The following is a 20,056-nucleotide window of genomic DNA, read 5'->3' as shown; positions in this document are numbered from 1 at the left end:
AAGTGAATGGGCTGTTTTTCTAAGCCAAAAAATTAATACAAAGAGCGGCGGTTTAATTAAGATTCCTTGGAAACCATAGAATTAACTTTAAATGTTATTCCATGAGTTACGATATTTCCCGTCATTAGTTGTCGAAAGTTATTTTACACCAAAACAAAACACCGGGTGATACGCCGGTGTTAAATATGGGATGCAAAGAAATTTACGCTACTTATTTATTTCCTCAATCCGCATTCTCAGAAAATATCAACAAATAGATTATTAGTGATCATCTCTTTTGGTGGTTCAACGTTCTCATCATAATATTTTTGTAATTTTCTGCCGAAGGGCGAGTATACACATGTGAGTCTTTATTAGTTTTCTTTAGCGATCTTGAATTTATACACTCCTGTTAATGTATCAAGATGGAGCACTTTTCCCACCACCCGCTCCCCCCAACCATCCGTGCGTTGACTTTTATTCGTTTGTAGCCTACTTCTCTTTTCCATGCATGTCGTTTCTCATCATCTTTATCCCGCGTCTCCCCACCATCTTCTAAACGCTCACTGGGTCAGAAAACAAACAAATTTTTATACCTATACGATTAAACAAGAGATTCTTCCATGCGGAAGTTTTTTTTTTTCATTTTCCCGTTACATTTAATCGAAATATGATTGTTTTTTTCAGAAATATTCAATGGTATTTTTCTGACCGCGTCGGAATATCCCAGCATGCGGGATTTTGATACTGCCTGGGATGAATAACATCTTGCTTCTTTCAATCATTCATTCCAAAAACAGTGATGGGGACATTGCTATAATGGAACAGTTTTTCTGTGTGGAGTCCTCCTACGTTTATTATCATAAAGAGTGAACGACTAACTACTGAACGTATTTTTTTCCTCTAATGGTTTTTAAGAGCAAGAACAGCATGGGGTTTTTCACGTGGCATTGGCGTGAACACCTCTCTCGCTACTTGTTCTTTTTCTTCGTCTGTAGGGATCGCGGAAGAAAATAAAATACAGATGATATAGGGCATAACGGCGAAATAATAACCATAAAAGCAACACTACGTTTCAAATTCACAAAAGAAAAAACTTAAGTAGGTAAGAAAGCAGATGGTCCTTAGTAGAGTTGTTTGAAAACAACGTGCTATTCAGGACTCTTTTCAATCCATAAGGAGTGGAAAATGATAAGACACACAATCAGCGCTGCCTTCATCAATCTGGTAGCTGTTCCTCGTTATATCTTGGATCACATTTCGAAAGTCCGAACACCAAAATATTAAGCTTTCAGATATATACTTTCAATTTAGAAGTGGCATTTATCGAATCTACTTTTACAAATGTTTACTTGTATGAAATCACTATAACTTCTCCGGAATATCTTTAAATATTATTACGGCCACTGTAGACTTCATTGATGCATTTTTGTAATAGTTAAAAAAAGCAAAATGTGGTTCAGTTCGTTGTATTGTTAAACAAACACGAGCCGAATCTTCCGCAATAACTGGATTACATAAAAACATTCAAACAAAATGGTTAAAGTTAAAAACACACATCCTGGTAATTGCAGCAATGAAGAACTTGCAATTGAATAGTGGCAATGTGATAATTGAATTACATAAAATTTGGCCTGGTGTAAACTGGCACTGAATTAATAGCATCACATTCATGGAAGTTAAGCATTATTTTTCTCAGAGCACTTCAAGCGGTGTTCAAATCGCTTTGAAACCTTAATGTAATTATTGCATATTGAACATCGGACTCGTTCCTCCCGATCAGCGATATCAATTTCCTCGTAAGGGACGACATACATTGTGCTAGTTTTTGTCGGAGCTTTCTAAAAAAAAATGTAAGATAACGAAAATGAATTCGACATTGAAATTGTTACATATACCTGTAAGAGCTGAGCCATTGTCGGTACTTCTTTAAAGACAGGTTCTAGAACTTTATCTCCTCTTTTCAATCTACATGCAATGATGAAGTCTCCCTTTAAAGACGGAAAGTTTCTATGCACAAGAAAAAAATATTTATGGTCACAGAAAAATATGTTTAACAAGAATAAATTATTGCTTACGAGTGAATCAGATTTTTCATTTCTTTGCCTGATTGGTTCAGGGGAACTTCAATAACTTTTGAACCCAAACCAGCGTTCGATAATTTTATTTCTTCCTGGTCTTCCGGGATTCGAATGGGAAACTCCAACTTTCTTAAACAATAGAATTCCACCTGTTGACACTTGACAGTCGATTTCCCAATTGAAAGTTTTCCTATAGAAAAAGAAACAACTCATGTTTAATGCGTATTGAGATAATCGTATCAATTTTAAATGTATACCGTCTTGGTTGTATGAACCGTAACTTGAGTTTACAGCTTTCTTTGATTCTTTCACAAGGTCCTTTAGGGATCGATTAACCATCTGACTGTATTTTGGCCCAGGAAAATCAGGCGAAGAAGAACGAGATCGGTTGTGGTAAGATGGGGACCCGTTGTCAGAATATGAGGAACTGGATACATTGGATAATCTTCTCTTGTCGATAGGAGAGCGGCTTCGATGATCTTTCTTTTTTGAGTTGTGAGAATTGCGACTATCCAAATTTCTGCGACGATCATAACGTTCAATTTCAGTTCCATCACTAAAAAGCAAGCTGATACCCAAAGAAGACATTTAAATTAGACTACATGAAGGAATCGAAACCACATTAACTGAAATTACCAGGCCAGTAGTTGTCACAAATAAAAAGTATAACACTGATGATAACTGGTGTCTTGAAAAGTGACAAGCTGTTAACAATGAAAACATTAGGATTACAAGAATGAAAGAAATCAATTTTTTGGTAAAATTACTTGCCCAATAGTTGACAGGAACACAAAAAGCCTTAATGCTTTCCAAAAAGAACGCGGTTCTTCCTCGATGTTGAAATCACAATTTATCTTATATTTTAATGAAATTTCTTTAAGAATAATCACTCCTGGACTACAGGTAAAACACAGTTAAAACTGCATGCTCCTTCTGATAATTACAATGAGCACGTGAATGGCTCGGTGAATGGCTTCCGACTGTTGTGAGCCCTGAGCAGTCAGCTGTGTGGGCTGGTGTTGTTTTGTTCACAAATATATGAAAATTAAGTAAAAGGGAGATACTAATAAATGCGAAAAAATATTAAAATTAAATAGAAGTAATAAATATCTAATTATAAAGTGGATTTAATAACTTGAATTCAAAAAAATAAACGCTGCGGAAGGATTACCTGGCAACGGTTAGCAGACGACTAAAGCAGACAACGAGACAAAGAGGGGTGCGAACTGCGAAAGAAAAAAAGGGGTGTCTGTTTTCGCTGCTACAAACGGCGTTCCATACAGCTCCTCCTCCATTCCTCCTTCATGGTGTAAGTAAACACTTCTTTTTGTTTCGTTCTTCTACGATTTATTTTCCTTTTTAACAAAATTTTAGAAAATTGTAAGTCCTCCTTTTGATCTGCTCCTTTAATATTGATAGGATTCATTTCCAAGTCGTATTGTTAAGAAGTTGAATAGAGGTAGTAACGATTGGATTATCGAGACCGTGGAGCATTACAAAGATGAGTAGTAAACACGATGATGGCTCACCAAAGAAGAAACGAAAGAAGAATACGGAGTATGCCGAATACGGAACCTGTGACCTTGTCCACAAAAATCCTTTAATGGTTTTGAATGAAATCAAACGGAATATTGTCTATGACATTGCAGCATCTGGACCACCTCATGCCAGAATTTATGTAGCATCGGTCACTTTAAATGGCAAGACCTACAGTGCCAAAGACACAACCAAGAAGAAAGCCAAGGCAAAAGTTGCACGAATGATCCTCCTCTGCTTAGTTCAGCTCAAAGATCCCAGTATCAAAGCCCCTCTGATGGAAGAAATTATGGGTGAAGCTGAATGCTTTAATAGCAAAGATTTCTTAGAGGTTGTTTGCAGCTCTGAAGAGTTTTATTCTTTTGTAACAGCTGTCACTGATAAAGTGGAAGCATTGCCCATGGCATCTGTAAGCACCGCTGAACAAACCAAGAGCAATCCTGTTTTCCACCTCAAGCATAAAAAGACTGAAACCAAAATTGAAACAGTCAAGGAGGAAGGAAGTCCTCATTTGCTAATTTTCACTGCACGGGGTAGGCCTAATTAATTTGAATTTTTTTTTTTTTTTTTTGGTAATCATTTTTCGTTTTTATTACTCAAGTTGTCATTGGGGATCAGCCCTTTGAGGGAACTGGTTCAAGTAAGAAGCAAGCCGAAGAAGCCGAAAGTAAGAAGAACGAGGCGGCACAAGCCGCCCTACAGAGTTCAGAAGGCGTTTGGCCTGGAGCGTACGAACCCACCCAACCGGAGTCTTAGCTCTGGTTGACCAGTTACTCACGTCAGCTCACGTTGCTTTCTCTGATCAAGTCTTTTAGTCTTTAAGCTAACTAATAATAGTTAATGTTTAATTAACAAGTCGTTTTAGTTTCCTACAGAAACAGAATACAAAATATTAAAAGACTTAATTCAAATCCAAAATTTCTAAATGGAATTTTCTTGACTGTATTTTTTTACAACACATGTGATAGAAAACCTGTAGGTCCCTAAAGGAGAATGTAGGCAGCTGTGATTGACACTAGCACTTCCGCTTGTGTATTGTTCAAACAGCCACGACAGAATTTGTTGGGTGTGGATCCATGAAAACATGATCAAGGTAAGGTACATAAAGTGTATCATTATTCCTGGTGAAAGTCATTTGTGTCCGATTTGCAGTTGCTGGAATTGTTTGTTATTAGTTATAATGCCTTTATGCCTTTCCTGCATATCCTAATATATCTTTCGGCTGCCATAAGCAGAACTTTTTCTTTTACAAAAGTAGATTCACAACCTAGTCAATAATTTTTACTTTATAATGTTTTAGGTTCCTGGCTCTGAATGTCACCAATCCTGCTTCAACAGTGAAGACCATTATCTTATTCCTGATTTGTTGGAACAATTATGGATTATCTATCAAATCATCACAACTAAATGGTTTCCAATGAAATGATCATCAAGTAATGTAGTCCTCATAACTGATTCCCATTTAAAATTTCACAGATATCTTGTGTGCTGTGTTGAATTTGCGCATCATGATACACTTACCATGAGACTGAAGTAAGTTTGTAAAACACAATTAAAGAATTTAATCTCTTACTAATTTTGTTTACATTAAGTGCAGTTTGTTTTTGTTAGTTTTTAAAGGCAAAAGTGTGTTAACTCTCTTATTATTCGTACGACAGATGACCATGGCTTTATTTAATCAGTGCCTTTAACTTTGAATTCGTTTTTCAGATTTCGCCAATGATTTTGAAAAAATATTTTATTTGGCGGTCGAGTTGCATGAATTGGCAACGCCGTTTCACTGTTTTCGCCAAAGTGCGTGAGTGCGTCTGCTTGCTGATCAGTGCACGGCATTTTTTTCGAGCACTGATTGAAAGCGTTAGATAATCCGTACGACGTTTTCCTTCCTCACGTTTTTCTTCCAAAAATGGTAATTCCTGTTTGGATTGTTAGATGTGACTGAATCTTAATTCTTTGTGTGTGAATTTAGTTATTTGTGTGGTAACCTAGCCTATAATTTCTACTTGGAAATTTCAGCTGATCATGTGGCCTACATTTTGCCAAGATGTCGTCTCTTTTTCCTGTACGTACCGGCTGTACATTTTGTAAGAAACACTTCAGAACAAATCAGGTAAATATGTTCAACTTTCTAACTATGAGACTTAGTTAGTTGGTGACTATGTCTTAACTTACCTGTTGTAAAACTATAGTTGTCTACCTTGGGAAAGCTTAATCGCTAGCTGTAGGATCCTTTGCAACATTTATTTCAAAGGATTGTGTAGTTAATGTTTTTTTTGTTTTTGTCATTTGATCTGCTGTGTCCTTGATAGTAATTGAGTTTTTTTTTTTTTATAAACAGTCTGGTAAAGTTTGAGCTTTGTTGTTGCTGCCCAATGTACATATGGATTTGATGCAGCCAGCTGGTAAAGGGTGTTCCTCTTGCTACCTGTAGGCTACTCTGCTACTGCTGTTTGTTTTGTCAAATGGAGAAACATAAGAAACTGAAGTAATTATTTCAATTAACTTTTTAATTGTCTGGCTGATTCAAAAAGATTGCTAACTGACACTGAGAGGTTTCATAGTTTAGCTATACTTGTTTCATTTTTTTTTATTATCGTGTGAGAATTTACTGCTAGATAGTAATTGATTTTTTGAAAGCAGGGTTCACATCCAGTTAAAGTCTTAGCTTCTCTTTCTTCTTTGTTGTAGTTTAAATCACAAATTTTGTTTTTGTTTCAACAATGGCTATCAGATATTGTTTTCAGAATATTTGGTTTAACTAAAACCACAAAGTGTCATTAATTCTGTCTTTTCAGATGGGATTTCCATTGATGCTGAAGATTAATTCATTTCATTTTGGTTATAGGTTTAGTGTTTCATGTTCGCGTAGTTGCTGTCCGATGTGGCACGTTGTTGAAGCCTATGCTGGTGAAAGATCTTTCTACATCAAGTTCAATTGGCCGTTCCTTGTTGCTGATGTTGTGTTACCGAAGTTGCATTATATTTTGTTAAATTGTCATCGTGACTATTGCAGTTTACCGTTGTATGTTAAGAAAGAACAAAAACAGAAATATGGGGATGTGTTATGTCAAACAAATAATAAACAAGTTTTTGGGATTGGGATAGGAAAGTGGTGGCCGTGGTGGATGTTGGAGGGAGGATATTTCAAGTTTGGATTAAAATGCTGCTAATCTATAACCCTACAAATGTATCCCTACCAATTAATCTCCAAACCCCACAAACATATTCCAATCCTTCAAACCGCGAAAACATACACCTACCGACCCTTAAATCTATACCATTGACCCTATAAACCAATGTTTAACCTTAACCATGTAATGTAAAAAATAATATAACACACTGTATAAATTAATTTTATTTTCTTTTTAAAGTGTTCAAAATTTTCAATAAACAGAGCGTCCGGTTCAAGACGGTTTACTACTGCACGAGTTTAAACGCAACCCACCACTACCGCTGCGGCAATGAGACAGAAAGCGATGGATGAGTTTTGCGGAAATCTGCATCGTCTTTGTAACTTGACTGACGGAGATTTCCACAAAAAATAAACCATGGCTTTTTGTTTCATTGGGTAGTGGATGCATTGTTTTAACTCGCACATGCTGTTATAGGACATGTCTACGGCCCCCAGAGATATTTATCTGGACCGAGAAGAAGAGAGAAGTACGAGGCAAGTTTTTCCGGGGAGATGTAGTCATACTAGGATTGCATGTAAATCGCTCGACCTTAACTTATAGTGTTGACACTTGTATTTAGCCCTTTCAACGCAAACAAAAACAAAAGAATAACGATATGGTCCGCCTCAGGACCTCAACGCCCCCTTTATCCTCAGACGCTTTTCGGCTCTTACGCAAAACGGTCATGCCGTCAGATAGTTCAACTTCGTCATCTTCGGAAAGTGATTCTTCAGTCTCTCGCCGTTCTCGTCGTTCAAAACGAGAGCGTCGTCCAGCCCAAGATCGGCCGGATCGTTCTCGCAGCCCACGTCGCGGATCTCGAGCTCCAGACGAGGCAGAACAGGAGAGGTTGGAGCGTGAACGGAGGGAACGGTCTAGAGAAAGGTTGGAGCGAATCGTGGAAGAAGATCGTTTAAGGAGAGAGCAGTCAGAAGAACGGCGAGCTCAACAAAATCAGCCAAGAGATGGACAACCGGCAGATGGGCAGCAGCCAGCAGAGGATCAGCCAGGAGATAGGCAGCCAGTTCAGCCGCCGGGTCAAGAATCGAAGCAGTTCAAATTCACGGTGGCCAGGAAGAGAATGAAGGTCTTCAGGAACTGGATGACAACCTCTTTAAGCGCGCCGGAAGCCAGAAATCTTCGTGATAGTTTCATTCCGAGTTTCCCTAACTCTGGTTTTGATTTAGTTTGTCCCCAGGTAGACTCTTCTTTTTCGCGCCGCTTCAAAGACATTAAAACTCCAGAGATGTCCAAGGCGGAGGCTACGGAAAGGTCCCTGAAAGCTGAACAGTACAAAATTTTGGATGTGGCGCGTCCGCTTTTATTCCTGAGAGAAAAAATTGCGGAATCCGCAGATTTGAAAGATTCTCCATTGGCAGAAGCAGCGGATACGGCCCTGCGTCTCTGGGGCCACACGTTTCACAATGTGACTACCAGCCGACGGGAAAACTTGCTGAAAGTTTCGGATCCGAAATTTCTCTCCTTGTTGAAGGAGCCCCACCGTTTCAAGCCGCGGGAGTGCGCTTCGCTTTTTGGTCGACACTTCATCAAGAACATGGTGAAGGAGGCAACAGACGACCAAACTCTTAGAAGCATTAGTAGCAGCCATGGCTCGTCATCAAGGCCTAGAGCGGGCAGCAGCGGTTATCGTGGCTCCTCAAGATCTCATCGTGGAGGAAATTTCGGCCAAGGAGGCTATAGCAACGGCTATAACGGCGGATCATCCGGCACCTTTAACAGGAGCAGAGGAAACCACTCAATCAGGTCGGAAAATTTATCTTTGCCTAATTATTCCTTAGATCCTCCGCCCATTGTGGGAGGTAGATTAAGACATTTTGTTGATTCCTGGAAATGTTTGTCGAGTGATCCATGGATCTTACAAAGCATCAGTCAGGGTGTAAAGTTAGAGTTTTTGGCGAGCCCGTTTCAAGCTCGTAACCAAAGTAACATGGAAATGGGGGAGAGTCAATGGGCGCTCTGTAATCAAGAAATTCAGGATCTTGTAAGAAAAGAAGCTATTGAGCCGGTTGAAGAATCGGAGCAATGTTTTGTCAGTGGGGTGTTTATTATTCCCAAAAAATCGGGTGGGTTTAGGCCGATAGTAAACTTGAAAGCTTTAAATAAATTTGTCTGTTCCCCTCATTTTAAGATGGAAGGGGTTAGTTCTTTACAAGAGATCATTCGTCCCGACGATTTTTTTACAAAAATTGATCTGAAGGACGCATATCTTACCGTGCCTCTTCACCAAGAAGACAGAAAGTTTATTCAAATCAGGTGGGGGGGGGCAACTTTTCCAATTCAAAACGCTAGCCTTCGGTCTGACATCCGCCCCCTTTTTATTTACTAAAATTCTTAAACCTATTGTGACCTTCCTACGGTCCCAAGGTTTTCGTCTTGTCATCTATTTAGACGACATTTTGCTATTAAATTCTTGCAAAAAGGAGGCGGAGCGGGAATTTTTGTTTGCCACGGAGCTTTTAGAAAAATGTGGTTTTGTGATAAATGTAGAGAAATCTATCGGCACCCCCCACCAAGTAATCGAATTCCTGGGGTTAATTGTAGACTCGCGTAACCTGTCGCTTTCCTTACGCACGGAAAAAGTTGACGAAATCATTCGTCTGTGTCAAAATTTGTTGTCGAAAAGTTCCGCACCTTTACGGGAGATTGCTAAAGTCCTCGGTCTTTTTGCTTGGGCGATCAAGGCCGTTCCTTTTGCCCAGTCCCATTATAGAGATTTGCAGAGGCTCTATATTGATGGTGGCGTCCGGTTCGAAAATAATTTAAATTCTTTGGTTTTATTAGACAACGGCTCTAAAATCAATTTGTCCTGGTGGGTTGCTAATTTGATTAAATGTAACGGAAAGCCAATGTTGGCGGTGGATCCCGATCTGACCATCTATTCGGATGCATCAAACTCAGGGTGGGGTGGCGTGCTTAATGGGGTCTCGACAAGGGGCCCTTGGACGGAAGTAGATAGGCTGAGGCATATCAATGAATTAGAGCTTCTCGCGGCATTATACTCTCTCAAAGCCTTCACTAGTCAATTGGAGGGAATTTCTATTCGTTTAATGATGGATAACTCCACGGCCGTTTGTTATGTAAACAAAGCTGGAGGGACGCGTTCGAAAAGTCTTAACGATATAGCGGCGGACATTATGTGTTGGTGCGAGAGTAGAAAAATGTCGGTCCACGCAGTTCATCTCCCTGGAATATTGAATTCTCTCGCAGATCTGCAATCCAGATGGAAACGGGAGTCCAGCGACTGGAAACTCAAGACGTCCATCTTTTCCCAGCTGTCGGAACTGTGGGCACCGGAAGTGGATTTATTTGCATCCCATTGGAACCGGCAAGTGGCGCGGTTTATGAGCTGGAAACCCCAGCCGGAATCGGTGGCGTTGGACGCTTTCACTCAGAATTGGAAGAATCTGAAAGGATACGCGTTTCCCCCGTTCAATCTGATCCACCGATGCTTGATCAAGATCAGGAGGGACAGAGCGGACGTGCTGATGGTAACCCCAGTGTGGCCGTCCCAGCCGTGGTGGCCAACGATTTTGGAGCTGTCCTGTCGGCCGGCCCGCATTTTGAAACCGAGCGAGGACCTGTTGCTGGACGCGACGGGCACCAGCCACCCACTCCTAGTGCGAGGGTCCCTCCTGTTGGCCGCATGGACCTTATCAGGCGACGATATGAAAACCGAGGCCTTTCGGAGGGAGTGGTGCAATTACTCCTGGCCAGCAATCGCGAAACCACATCAGCTACTTACAAAAGTGCCTGGAACGTTTGGTTCCATTGGTGCTCTAAGAGGAGTGAAAATCCCTTGTCTCCTACTCTAAATTTGATTTTGAAATTTTTATCGGATCTTTTCGAAGAAGGTAAAGCGTACAGGTCAATAAATGTGTATCGGTCAATGTTGTCCGGTACGCTGGAAAAGATAGAGGGCTGGGATGTAGGTAAACACCCTCTGGTTGTCAAACTGATGCAAGGAATTTTTAATTCTTCCCCTCCCAAACCAAAGTATACTGGGTTTTGGAGCACAGATACAGTTTTGGATTATATCCAGTCGCTAGGCCCCGATAGCGGGTTGAGCCTAACAGTTTTATCAAAGAAATTAGTAATTTTGTTGGCTCTCACTTCCTTGTTTAGGGTCTCGGAGATCGCATCTATTGATTTTTCGTCTATGGTTTTCTCAGGGCCGGCAGTGAAGTTCGCCTTGTCAAAGCTCAGAAAGTCGCAGACACCTAGCTCAGCAGGAGCGATCTTCTCCTTAAAAAAGCTCACGGTTTTGTCAAACGTCTGTCCAGTCTCGTGTCTTGATTGTTATTGTAAAGAAACACGCAAGTTCAGGAAGGATTCTAACTCTAATCTCATGTTAAGTATTAAATCCCCCCACGCTCCGATCGGCGCTTCAACGGTGGCCAGATGGATCAAAGATTTTCTGGGCGACGCAGGAATTGACACGTCAATCTATTCAGCGCATTCCACCCGTGGGGCGGCCGCATCTAAGGCGGTGGCGACGGGTTTATCAATCGAAACAATTTTGCGTTCGGGCAACTGGTCGTCCGAAAGCGTATTCGCCAAGCATTACAGTCGGCCAATCGAGAAAGAAAGCGTGGCTAGCCATGTGCTAGGTGGTGCCAGTGGTTTGGCTGGTTAACGTGCTTTGAAGTCACTATAAGTTAAGGTCGAGCGATTTACATGCAATTAGTAAATTGCTCGAGGTCGCGAAGCGACCGAAGAGCAGTTATGATTGTATGTATAATAAAGCGAGACCTTAACTTAGGTTAAGGTACCCCCCCAACCCGCTCCTAACTTTATTAATCGTTTTTCTTCATTCCTTTCAGAGGAAGAGGATTTGGCAGTAACCAGCAGAAAAGGTGAATAGTTGGCCTACTCTTTTGGATCAGCGGCCCTGAGAAGATTTCCCGAGCCTTAAAGGTCTGAGGATAAAGGGGGCGTTGAGGTCCTGAGGCGGACCATATCGTTATTCTTTTGTTTTTGTTTGCGTTGAAAGGGCTAAATACAAGTGTCAACACTATAAGTTAAGGTCTCGCTTTATTATACATACAATCATAACTGCTCTTCGGTCGCTTCGCGACCTCGAGCAATTTACTAATTCCGGGTTTGACACATGACCCTCCAAAAGTTTTCATCGGATCATGCGCCTTCCAAGTCCCCGTTCGACCAGAGCCCTCCCCTCCTCCTGGTTTCACAGCGGGTGAGTGACCACCGGCGGGCGTTGGTTAGTGGTTAGATAGGGAAACGGGGCCACAGAAAAGAAGGGAGCCCAGATATGCACTTGTAATTTGTCTACATCTACATAATTTGTTGACGAGTCTTGAATTCCAGCAACCTCTCCTCAGTTTTACCAATGGGTCAAGTCTATGGAACGGCAGCAAACGATTAAACTGAATAAAGAATAGAGCTTTTAATTAAAAGTCAATAACTGAACGATCACATCACGCATTACCTCAACGCCGCGGTACAGGTAGCAAGAGACGACATATCGACAAAATAAGCCCGACAGCCATCAGGCAACATTTGACTATTTTACCCAACTAATCAACACTGCACGGACACCAACATAGAAAAATGACACATTTAAGTGTGATGTTGAACTGCAAGTCTGCACAAGCTCTATTTCAGTGCATTTTTCAACTGGAAAATGACAGCAAAACCACTGCACCCCAAACAGCAACACCATAAACAGCTCAAACAACAAACTGACCATGGAAATCTACAAAGCAAAAGAACATAAATGAACCAATACAAATTTAAAATGTAAAAGAGATACCAAAAAGGATTTACTTGAAATGTACGCTAAACTAGAGAAAAACAAAGAAAGATTACAAGTACCTTACACAATTTTTAAGCACTTATTTAGAAGCACAAAATAAGATGTCACTAGTCTTCGACATCAAGAACGAAATGCTGACCTTCTTTGCCACCTAGTGGAAACAATTTTACACACCGTGTCAGATTTCTTACGATAAAGGAACGACTGAACGGTCTATAGTTCAATGAACGAACGACACCAGAACACTGCAGTCTGCATGGAACAGCTCACCACTTTGTTCACTAGCTGGTTGCACAGAATTCATGTACACATCGGACTGCAACAAAGAGGCCCAGACCTTTTAAGAAGCTGCTAATCCTACTTGGAGGGATAAAAACTCAATTACTACAAGAAAACAAATTGACGTGTAACATAAGAAAATAACAGAAGCATAGTTAAACTAAGAAATCTCTAAGAATTACTTTTAAAAACATTACAAAGGAATCAACAGTTGTCAAGCTTTTTGAACAGTCTTAACTGAAAAGTCAAAAGATATAAAGCAAAGAGCTAGTCATCAACAAAATAAATGTGTTGTCTTACTGTAAAAAAGTTGATCAACTTAATTACTTTAGATTGTTTATAAGTGTTTCTGTATGTGACGAAAGCTACAAGCGGTACAGGTAGCAAGTCTGCAAGAGGAACACCTTTCACCAGCTGGCTGCAACAAATCACACTGCACAGCACATTGGACTGCAATGAAGAAACTCAGACTTCACCATGCTGTAAATAGAAGAATAAAATCTCCATTAATATCAGAAACAAGGTCATCAAATAACTAAATGTTTAACCTTAGGGTTACACCAACATGATCACTTTTACTGTTGTGAAGTATTTCTACATGTGATGTGATGAAAGCACAGCAATAGACGACATTTTGGGAAACAGCAGTTTCAGGCCACATGATCAGATGGAAATAGTTGGCTTCTTTATTTGTTAATGCACAACACAAAAAATTTACACTTTTTATATTCTTAATTTCCCGAAGGGATTTAGGGCGAGGCATTTTGGGGTTGGTGGGGTTGGAGGAAAAAATGGAAATGGAAACGAATGAAATTCGCCTGCTAAGCTCAATAGATGGCTTTGGAGATGAATGAAATTCGCCTGCCAAGCGCAATAGATGGATTTTGAGTAATGAAATTCGCCTGCTAAGCTCAATAGATGGCTTTGGAGATGAATGAAATTCGCCTGCCAAGCGCAATAGATGAATTTTGAGTTTTCTTAAGTTACAAAGAACTAATTCGGGAAAGAATTTTAAGGATTAAAATTACGGATAAAAATTTTCTGTTAACGTTTTCATGCCATAGCATTCCATTTTTCGTAATTATTAAATTATTTAAAAAATGAAAAAGAAATAAACGGCAGCCACAATTCCAACTTGGTAAATAAAAACAAAGCAGACGACTTAATCTCGTACCTTCTTCTTCTTTGACAACTTTTTTGAGAAATCAAAAGGTTAAATCTATTGCCACGAAATCCTTTTCGCAAAATGACTCTTGAAGTTGCAGATGAGTGCACCGAAAAAGAAATCGATGTCATTTGACTTGGGTGCTCAAAAGAATCATTTACTGAGCACTCGGAGGTTGAAAAACTCATTGACGAACTGAGGACGTCAGCCCAACATCAGACAAACCAAACGGATATTCGTTTAGTGGAGAGAAACTGGCAAAGGTTTTCGTTCATTCTAGATCAATACCAAGAGCAACTACATTTGATCGATTCACACCTCGATGGACTACTCACTAAAATCATCAACATCATTCGAGAGGAAGTGCTGGATTATGAGGTGAAACATGTGGCCTTCCGATGCCTCTACTTTATATCGAAAGTCAGGGGCTACAAAGTTGTAGCAAGACATCTTCCTCATGAGGTAATGTACTATATAGATTTTCCCTGTGATCTAATCGTCTAAATCAAAATTCTTTCTAGACTGCCGATCTGGAGCCTTTGCTACATTACTTGGAAAACCAAGACCATGGTGTGCAACTAAAATGGGAGACTCATTACAGCTTGTTTCTCTGGCTCAGCATTGTAGTTAAAATCCCATTCCACCTTCAGCGATTTGACACCAGCACTTCAGAGCCAATCATGGAAAGGTAAGAACAAAATTAAACAATATTGATGTCTTTTGAATTAAGATGATTAAAGTTTCTTTCAGAATTCTGAATGTCTGTAAGAAATACCTGGCTGGGACAACAAAAGCTCAGGACATGGCCTTTTATGTATCGGCAATCTATCTTACAAGGCCTGATGTCAAAGATTCCTATCTACCAGGATTCATCAATTGGGCTCATGAGGTTTGCCCTTTTTTTTTAACTTGAAAATAACTGTCAAGCTTACTGTTTTCATTTCCAACAGGTTCTTACCAAAGATAGTGCTCAGTTCAAAAAAGGAGTTCTTTCAACGTTGGCCGGCGTATTCAAACATGGGCAAAGAGAACAAATGATGGAGCATGCACATGCTGTGCTGCGTACAATCCTGACGATTAAATTCCAACCGTCAGAATTGCTTATACAGTTAAGAAACCGTTGGTGAAGCTGACGCAGCGAATAGGTGAGCCCCTTTTTCGATTCATTTAGCTGGAAGTAATTAAAATGTTTCATGTATTTCTGAATGGCAGGTTTGATATTCTTGAAACCTCGAGTTGCCTCTTGGAGATACCAGCGGGGCAGCAGATCATTAGCTGCCAATCTGCAACAGAGCCAACCCGTTGAGACTAAAGCAGCTATTTCGGTGAATGATGAAGATGACCACGATTACGACGTGCCGGAAGAAATCGAAGAAGTACTTAACGAGATCCTGCAAGCCCTCCGAGACAAGAACCGTGAAGTCCAGTACTGAATTTAAATCGATTTCATTTTTTAAAGCATTCCTTTGTCATGAAAATCTTATTTTTTACAGGTACTCTGCAGCAAAAGGCATTGGGCGGCTGACCAGTCGCTTATCAAAGAACTTTGCCGACCAGGTTAGCTTAATATTAATATGAAGACGTAATAATAATCAGCCTTATTCATTGTTGTTGTGTGGCTTACATTCAGTAATTCATGTATCTCTATAGAAAACACTGAACAATACTATTATTATTACAACGAATTAATTATTAATCAGGTAATTGAATCGATCATGGAACTTTTTTCGTCTTTTTTAGTCGGATATGGCCTGGCACGGAGGATGTTTGGCTTTGGCCGAATTAGGTAAAATTGTCTTGAATGTTCAAGCTTATATCTGATTGTTAAAAACAAATTGTCTCCCTCTTCTTCATTTTTAGCCCGTCGTGGATTGCTGTTGCCCCAGCGATTGTCTTCTGTTTTGTCTTTTGTGGAGCAGGCCATGCTGTACGATGAGTTACGCGGTAACTTTTCCGTTGGCTCGGCTGTACGTGATGCCGCTTGTTACCTCTGCTGGGCCCGATCCTACGACCCGTCTCTGCTCCAGCCATTCGTCCATCAGTTGGCTAAAGCCCTAGTCATCACCACCGTGTTCGATCGTGAGGTCAACTGCTGACGGGCTGCCGCTTCTGCCTTCCAGGAACACGTCGGTCGACAGGGCACTTTTCCTCACGGCATCGACATTCTGACCACCTGCGATTAGTTCGCTTACGTAAAAATGCCTACCTCCAACTCAGGTGAGTTTCATTCTGTTTCAAATTCATTTCATTCTGATAACAATTCTCTTTTCTCTCCAGTCTTTTCGTGGCGCAATACGAAGAGTACCGGCCGCAACTCATCCAGCATTTAGTGGATCGTAAAGCCATCCATTGGGACACGGTTATTCGACAGCTAACATCTCAGGTATGGCATGGTGGTGCAATTGAACTTTGCTCATTTAACTTCAGTTGTTAATCAGAATTTTTGTTCAGGCCTTGCATCAAATGACGTTCCTCGATCCGGAGAGTATGAAACTGATTCTTTCTACTCAGATCCTTCCTCGCTGCACAAATCCTGAACTTTATTTACGGCACGGAAGCATTTTGGCCAGTGGCAAAGTCATCAGCGCTCTTTGTCAAGTGGCAAAAGACCATCAACGTCGTCTGCCAGATGAACTTGGTCAGTTACCGCTGGTCATTTCTTACTGAATTATTTCTACAATGTTTTCACGATCCTTTAGGTGATGCCGCGATGGAATCCATTACCCAAACTTGTATCGACATCCTGGAGGAGCGTTTCTGGCGGAGTTACGGCGGCGATCCAATGCGCATAGCCGTTTGCCATTTCATCCAAGATCTAATTTCGGGGGGGTTTCCCGTTGCCAGACGCTGTAGTCGACCGTTGGTTGAAGGCGTTACGAGAGTGTCTCGCTTCAGCCGATTCAAATGTCCAGCAATCGGCCATCAGCGCCGTCACCGCTTTGATTGGCGAATACTTCCGGCATCAGCCAGTGGAGAAACTCACTGCCTTGTTGAACCATTTCCTACCCGAGGTGACGAGCAACAACCAACAGGCGAGAGTAGGAAACGCACTAGCCCTGGGCTCAATGCCTCGCTTCCTCCTCACCGTTTCCTTGCAGAAAGTCATCCAACTTTTGTGCACCTGCGCTCTCATCACCGACAAGACTCTCCAATGGGCCGAATCTCGAAAAAAATGCTCTGACAGCTCTTTCGCTCGTCTGCACAACCGTTGGGATCGCCCCATCCAGCCCAGGTAAAATGACAGACGGCCTCATTTTCATTTATTTTGAGATAAGTCTCAATTTTATTTATTGTTACACAGGTGGGGTTGATCAAGTGACACTGGCCGGAATATTCCGCACATTCATCGATGGCTTTGAAGATTACACGGTGGATAGCCGTGGAGATATTGGAGCTATCGTCCGTGAATCGGCAATGTATTCTATTCAGGTTCGGTTTAGAATTCTTTTATTTCAAATAAAATAAATCGAAAGAAAACATTTGAATATTTCTACAGGTTGTTTAGGTATTGACCAACACCTCGCAACCAGACCTACTTGAAGCTGACCTGATCCGCTCCGTATTGCATGCGGTGGCTAAACAATCGACGGAACAAATCCGTCGTAACCGGTTGTTGGCCCCCAACTTCTTTTCTTCTCTCGTCTACTGGTACTTACAGAAAACAACTTAATTCTTAACTATAATACCTTTAACGAATTGATGTTTGTTTTAGTGATCCCACCATTCCTCACATTGAGCAGTTGGAAGAATTGCGTTCCATCATTCCACCGCCTCCGCTGGACATTTCGACCGAGAAGGAATGTTTCGATTTGTGGATGAAGGTGATGCGACTCGACACTTACCGCAAAGCCGTCATCACCGGACTTGTTTCCAGCATCGGCAGTCTCACGGACAGTTTGGTATGCATTTGCATTTATTAAGCAACACCTCGAGTATTGCTTATAACCTAACTTGTTGTCTCGCAGGTTAAAAGTTACAGCGCTCCATTCATGAGTTACCTCCGCCAGTTGGTGGCCGAGAACAAATTGGATGAACTGAATTTGGTCACCCGGGATATTCTAAACGTGTTTCAAGAGAATTTGAATAGTGTCCGACTGATGCCGTACATTTTCAACTTCCTGGACCATCTCTTGTCGTCCGGATGTTTGGATTCCGTTTTCAAATCCATGTCACGGTCGCTGTTGACCTTGATTCGTACTGAGATGACCAATGGCGGTAAACCGTTAAAAGTATTCATTTAAATTAAATTACGAATTTAAATATTTAGAAATCTTATTTAGACTGTTGAATATCATCTTTTTTTACAGTTGTTGATATCGTCGGTGGATTTGTACTGTCACCTACTCAGAGGTGATCAAGTGACGTTCGATAAATCAATCATTCACCTGTTAAATCTGCTAGTGAATCGGTTCCCTCGCGTTCGTAAAATCACGGCCGTACGAGACGCTGCTGACTCTGACAGATATTAGCCCGTCGTTGGCCAATCACCAAGACGACATCTTGGCCATTCCCAGCGACACTGACTGGGACGAAGACGTCGAAGCTTTGAAGCCCGTCAAGACTCAGCTTCGCTCACTTTTCATTCCACCGACTTTGAATCCTTGAAATTCTTAGCCTTTCATTCAAATTATTTGCTTATTTAAAATTAAATAACCACCCAAAATTGTGTCATTCATTTATGGGAAATTCAATTTCGATTGTTTGGCTGCACTAAAGCTGCCTTTTTTGGTGAATCGCAAGTCTTGCCGAGCGGGGCTTACTGATCAAGCGTGATAGCGGTTTCCTCCGAACACCCAGCAATTAAACATTTCAGGTTTTGAAACCAAGGACAGCAACTCCCGATGAAATTATGCGACCTCTATCGGGAAACTCGCGCGCACAGCAAGAGATCGGAATTACTAACACAACCATACAACAATATATACAAATGACATTTTACTTCAAATCCACAATGAATGAAAATATCTGCCCTTCGGGAACCTCTCCAAGGAGACTAGGCGCATTGGTAGCAGTAAAGACTACAAGTAGAAATTACCATTTTCAAACGTTGTTCACTATGCAGAGTTGCAGACCAAACTGCCCCACTTTGAGACTTTGAGGAAAGTTACTCAATTTTGGCGCTAGGTGGCAGCAATTTTACTTACAATTTTCGTCGTAAGGTGGCGAACACTGTTGTCGTCTGCAGCAGAAATTTTTCGTGTTCGTGAGAAATTTTCTGGTAAAAATGGCGTTCGTTGTTCGATCTGGAAGATTGGCAGGCCCTTTGAGGAATTATCTTCGACCTATTGCACTCGGCAATCGTTGTATTTCCACGTCCAAAAAGAAGGATGAAACAGCTGTAGTCACAGAAAAAATCCCGTCACACAAAGTTACCCACGACATCGACGTCGCTGCTGCTTCGGCAAGAAAGGTACTAGCAATAATTTTCTTGTATAATTCCTTGAATAGAAATGCAGAGTAGCAGCCTACATTATGTACGAAATTAGAGGAAGGGCTGTATTCAGATGTTTTCGATTTTCTCAGTTTCAGGAATTCTCATGTAATTTGTGACTTATTCTTTCAGAAATGGATGACCTATGGATTCACCACCCAGGACGAGACTGAGGATGTTGCACTAGCCCACCTTTTTTCATTATTCGGTATCACACTATGCATTGTCATCGGTTCACTGGCCTACATGTATGGGCCTGACCACGCGTAAGTCATCACACTGAAAGCATTTCTCGCCATTGATGATTAACACAACATTGACATTGTTTCAGTTTGAGGGACTGGTCCCAGCGAGAAGCCTACCTGCTTGTTCGAGAAAGGGAGGCCAAGGGACTACCTCTGCTTGACCCCAACTACGTAGATGAATCCACCGTTGTGCTGCCATCAGAAGAAGATTTGGGTGATTACGAGATCATCATTTAAAAGTTGATTTAAAAACGTGAAACAAGACAATTTGTAGAGGATGCTTTGTGTATACAAATAAACTAACCAAAGGGTAGACTGAAACAAGTTCTACCTGGCATTGAAATGGAGACAAAGGAGAAAAACCAAATGATTG

The 20,056-nt window shown here is 41.0% G+C and overlaps 3 protein-coding genes and 2 long non-coding RNA genes across 11 annotated transcripts; 3 read left to right on the top strand and 2 right to left on the bottom strand.

The window, feature by feature from the left end:
• Nucleotides 1–1,432: 1,432 nt before the first annotated feature.
• LOC124316554 lies at nucleotides 1,433–3,280 on the bottom strand. 3 transcript variants are annotated; one of them, XM_046782566.1, is made up of 7 exons: nucleotides 3,232–3,280; nucleotides 2,828–3,073; nucleotides 2,697–2,764; nucleotides 2,318–2,628; nucleotides 2,058–2,250; nucleotides 1,878–1,989; nucleotides 1,433–1,820 (listed from the first exon to the last, which is right to left on the bottom strand). In XM_046782566.1, exons 4-7 carry the CDS (start codon nucleotides 2,397–2,399, stop codon nucleotides 1,659–1,661), a joined length of 549 nt encoding a protein of 182 aa, XP_046638522.1. In that variant the 5' UTR covers nucleotides 2,400–2,628; nucleotides 2,697–2,764; nucleotides 2,828–3,073; nucleotides 3,232–3,280; the 3' UTR covers nucleotides 1,433–1,658. The 3 variants fall into 3 exon arrangements, with proteins under 3 accessions (XP_046638522.1, XP_046638521.1, XP_046638520.1); XM_046782565.1 differs by having other exon boundaries at nucleotides 2,828–3,123; nucleotides 3,232–3,277; XM_046782564.1 differs by lacking the exon at nucleotides 3,232–3,280 and having other exon boundaries at nucleotides 2,828–3,173.
• Nucleotides 3,281–5,423: 2,143 nt separating this feature from the next.
• Nucleotides 5,424–6,624, top strand: LOC124316618. 5 transcript variants are annotated; one of them, XR_006911856.1, is made up of 4 exons: nucleotides 5,424–5,505; nucleotides 5,566–5,706; nucleotides 5,935–6,081; nucleotides 6,442–6,624. It is a non-coding gene; the product is annotated as an uncharacterized LOC124316618 (long non-coding RNA). The 5 variants fall into 5 exon arrangements; XR_006911859.1 differs by having other exon boundaries at nucleotides 5,491–5,505; nucleotides 5,613–5,706; XR_006911858.1 differs by having other exon boundaries at nucleotides 5,505–5,553; nucleotides 5,613–5,706.
• Nucleotides 6,625–11,969: 5,345 nt separating this feature from the next.
• LOC124316631 lies at nucleotides 11,970–13,571 on the bottom strand. Its single transcript, XR_006911879.1, has 5 exons — nucleotides 13,391–13,571; nucleotides 13,143–13,322; nucleotides 12,623–12,920; nucleotides 12,237–12,503; nucleotides 11,970–12,174 (listed from the first exon to the last, which is right to left on the bottom strand). It is a non-coding gene; the product is annotated as an uncharacterized LOC124316631 (long non-coding RNA).
• Nucleotides 13,572–14,088: 517 nt separating this feature from the next.
• LOC124316720 (tubulin-specific chaperone D-like) lies at nucleotides 14,089–18,722 on the top strand. The gene is made up of 20 exons (XM_046782666.1): nucleotides 14,089–14,133; nucleotides 14,182–14,469; nucleotides 14,529–14,695; nucleotides 14,758–14,896; nucleotides 14,958–15,069; nucleotides 15,117–15,152; nucleotides 15,220–15,433; nucleotides 15,501–15,564; nucleotides 15,748–15,793; nucleotides 15,868–16,086; nucleotides 16,191–16,224; nucleotides 16,285–16,390; nucleotides 16,459–16,645; nucleotides 16,707–16,772; nucleotides 16,852–17,202; nucleotides 17,309–17,436; nucleotides 17,513–17,655; nucleotides 17,720–17,906; nucleotides 17,973–18,236; nucleotides 18,315–18,722. The coding sequence occupies exons 1-20, from the start codon at nucleotides 14,089–14,091 to the stop codon at nucleotides 18,474–18,476; spliced, it is 2,958 nt and encodes a 985-aa protein (XP_046638622.1). The 3' UTR covers nucleotides 18,477–18,722.
• A 458-nt stretch (nucleotides 18,723–19,180) lies between these two features.
• On the top strand, nucleotides 19,181–20,026 carry LOC124316569. The gene is made up of 3 exons (XM_046782584.1): nucleotides 19,181–19,417; nucleotides 19,571–19,704; nucleotides 19,770–20,026. The coding sequence occupies exons 1-3, from the start codon at nucleotides 19,232–19,234 to the stop codon at nucleotides 19,918–19,920; spliced, it is 471 nt and encodes a 156-aa protein (XP_046638540.1). The 5' UTR covers nucleotides 19,181–19,231; the 3' UTR covers nucleotides 19,921–20,026.
• The last annotated feature ends 30 nt before the right edge of the window (nucleotides 20,027–20,056 follow it).

The sequence above is a fragment of the Daphnia pulicaria genome, chromosome 12, assembly GCF_021234035.1.
Source record: "Daphnia pulicaria isolate SC F1-1A chromosome 12, SC_F0-13Bv2, whole genome shotgun sequence".
NCBI classification, from domain to species: domain Eukaryota; kingdom Metazoa; phylum Arthropoda; class Branchiopoda; order Diplostraca; family Daphniidae; genus Daphnia; species Daphnia pulicaria.
This window is presented reverse-complemented; position numbering and strand designations above follow the sequence as displayed.

Excerpts from the sequence above, each read along its gene's own strand:
- LOC124316554 (XM_046782566.1), bottom strand. The coding sequence starts at position 2,399 with ATGGTTAATCGATCCCTAAAGGACCTTGTGAAAGAATCAAAGAAAGCT. Across the intron at positions 2,251-2,317 it reads CGGTTCATACAACCAAGACG|GAAAACTTTCAATTGGGAAA; the intron begins GTATACATTTAA and ends CTTTTTCTATAG. Across the intron at positions 1,990-2,057 it reads ATGAAAAATCTGATTCACTC|AAACTTTCCGTCTTTAAAGG; the intron begins GTAAGCAATAAT and ends TCTTGTGCATAG.
- LOC124316720 (XM_046782666.1), top strand. The coding sequence starts at position 14,089 with ATGACTCTTGAAGTTGCAGATGAGTGCACCGAAAAAGAAATCGAT. Across the intron at positions 14,897-14,957 it reads TCATCAATTGGGCTCATGAG|GTTCTTACCAAAGATAGTGC; the intron begins GTTTGCCCTTTT and ends CATTTCCAACAG. Across the intron at positions 16,225-16,284 it reads AATGCCTACCTCCAACTCAG|TCTTTTCGTGGCGCAATACG; the intron begins GTGAGTTTCATT and ends TTTTCTCTCCAG.
- LOC124316569 (XM_046782584.1), top strand. The coding sequence starts at position 19,232 with ATGGCGTTCGTTGTTCGATCTGGAAGATTGGCAGGCCCTTTGAGGAAT. Across the intron at positions 19,418-19,570 it reads CTGCTGCTTCGGCAAGAAAG|AAATGGATGACCTATGGATT; the intron begins GTACTAGCAATA and ends TTATTCTTTCAG. Across the intron at positions 19,705-19,769 it reads ATGTATGGGCCTGACCACGC|TTTGAGGGACTGGTCCCAGC; the intron begins GTAAGTCATCAC and ends ACATTGTTTCAG.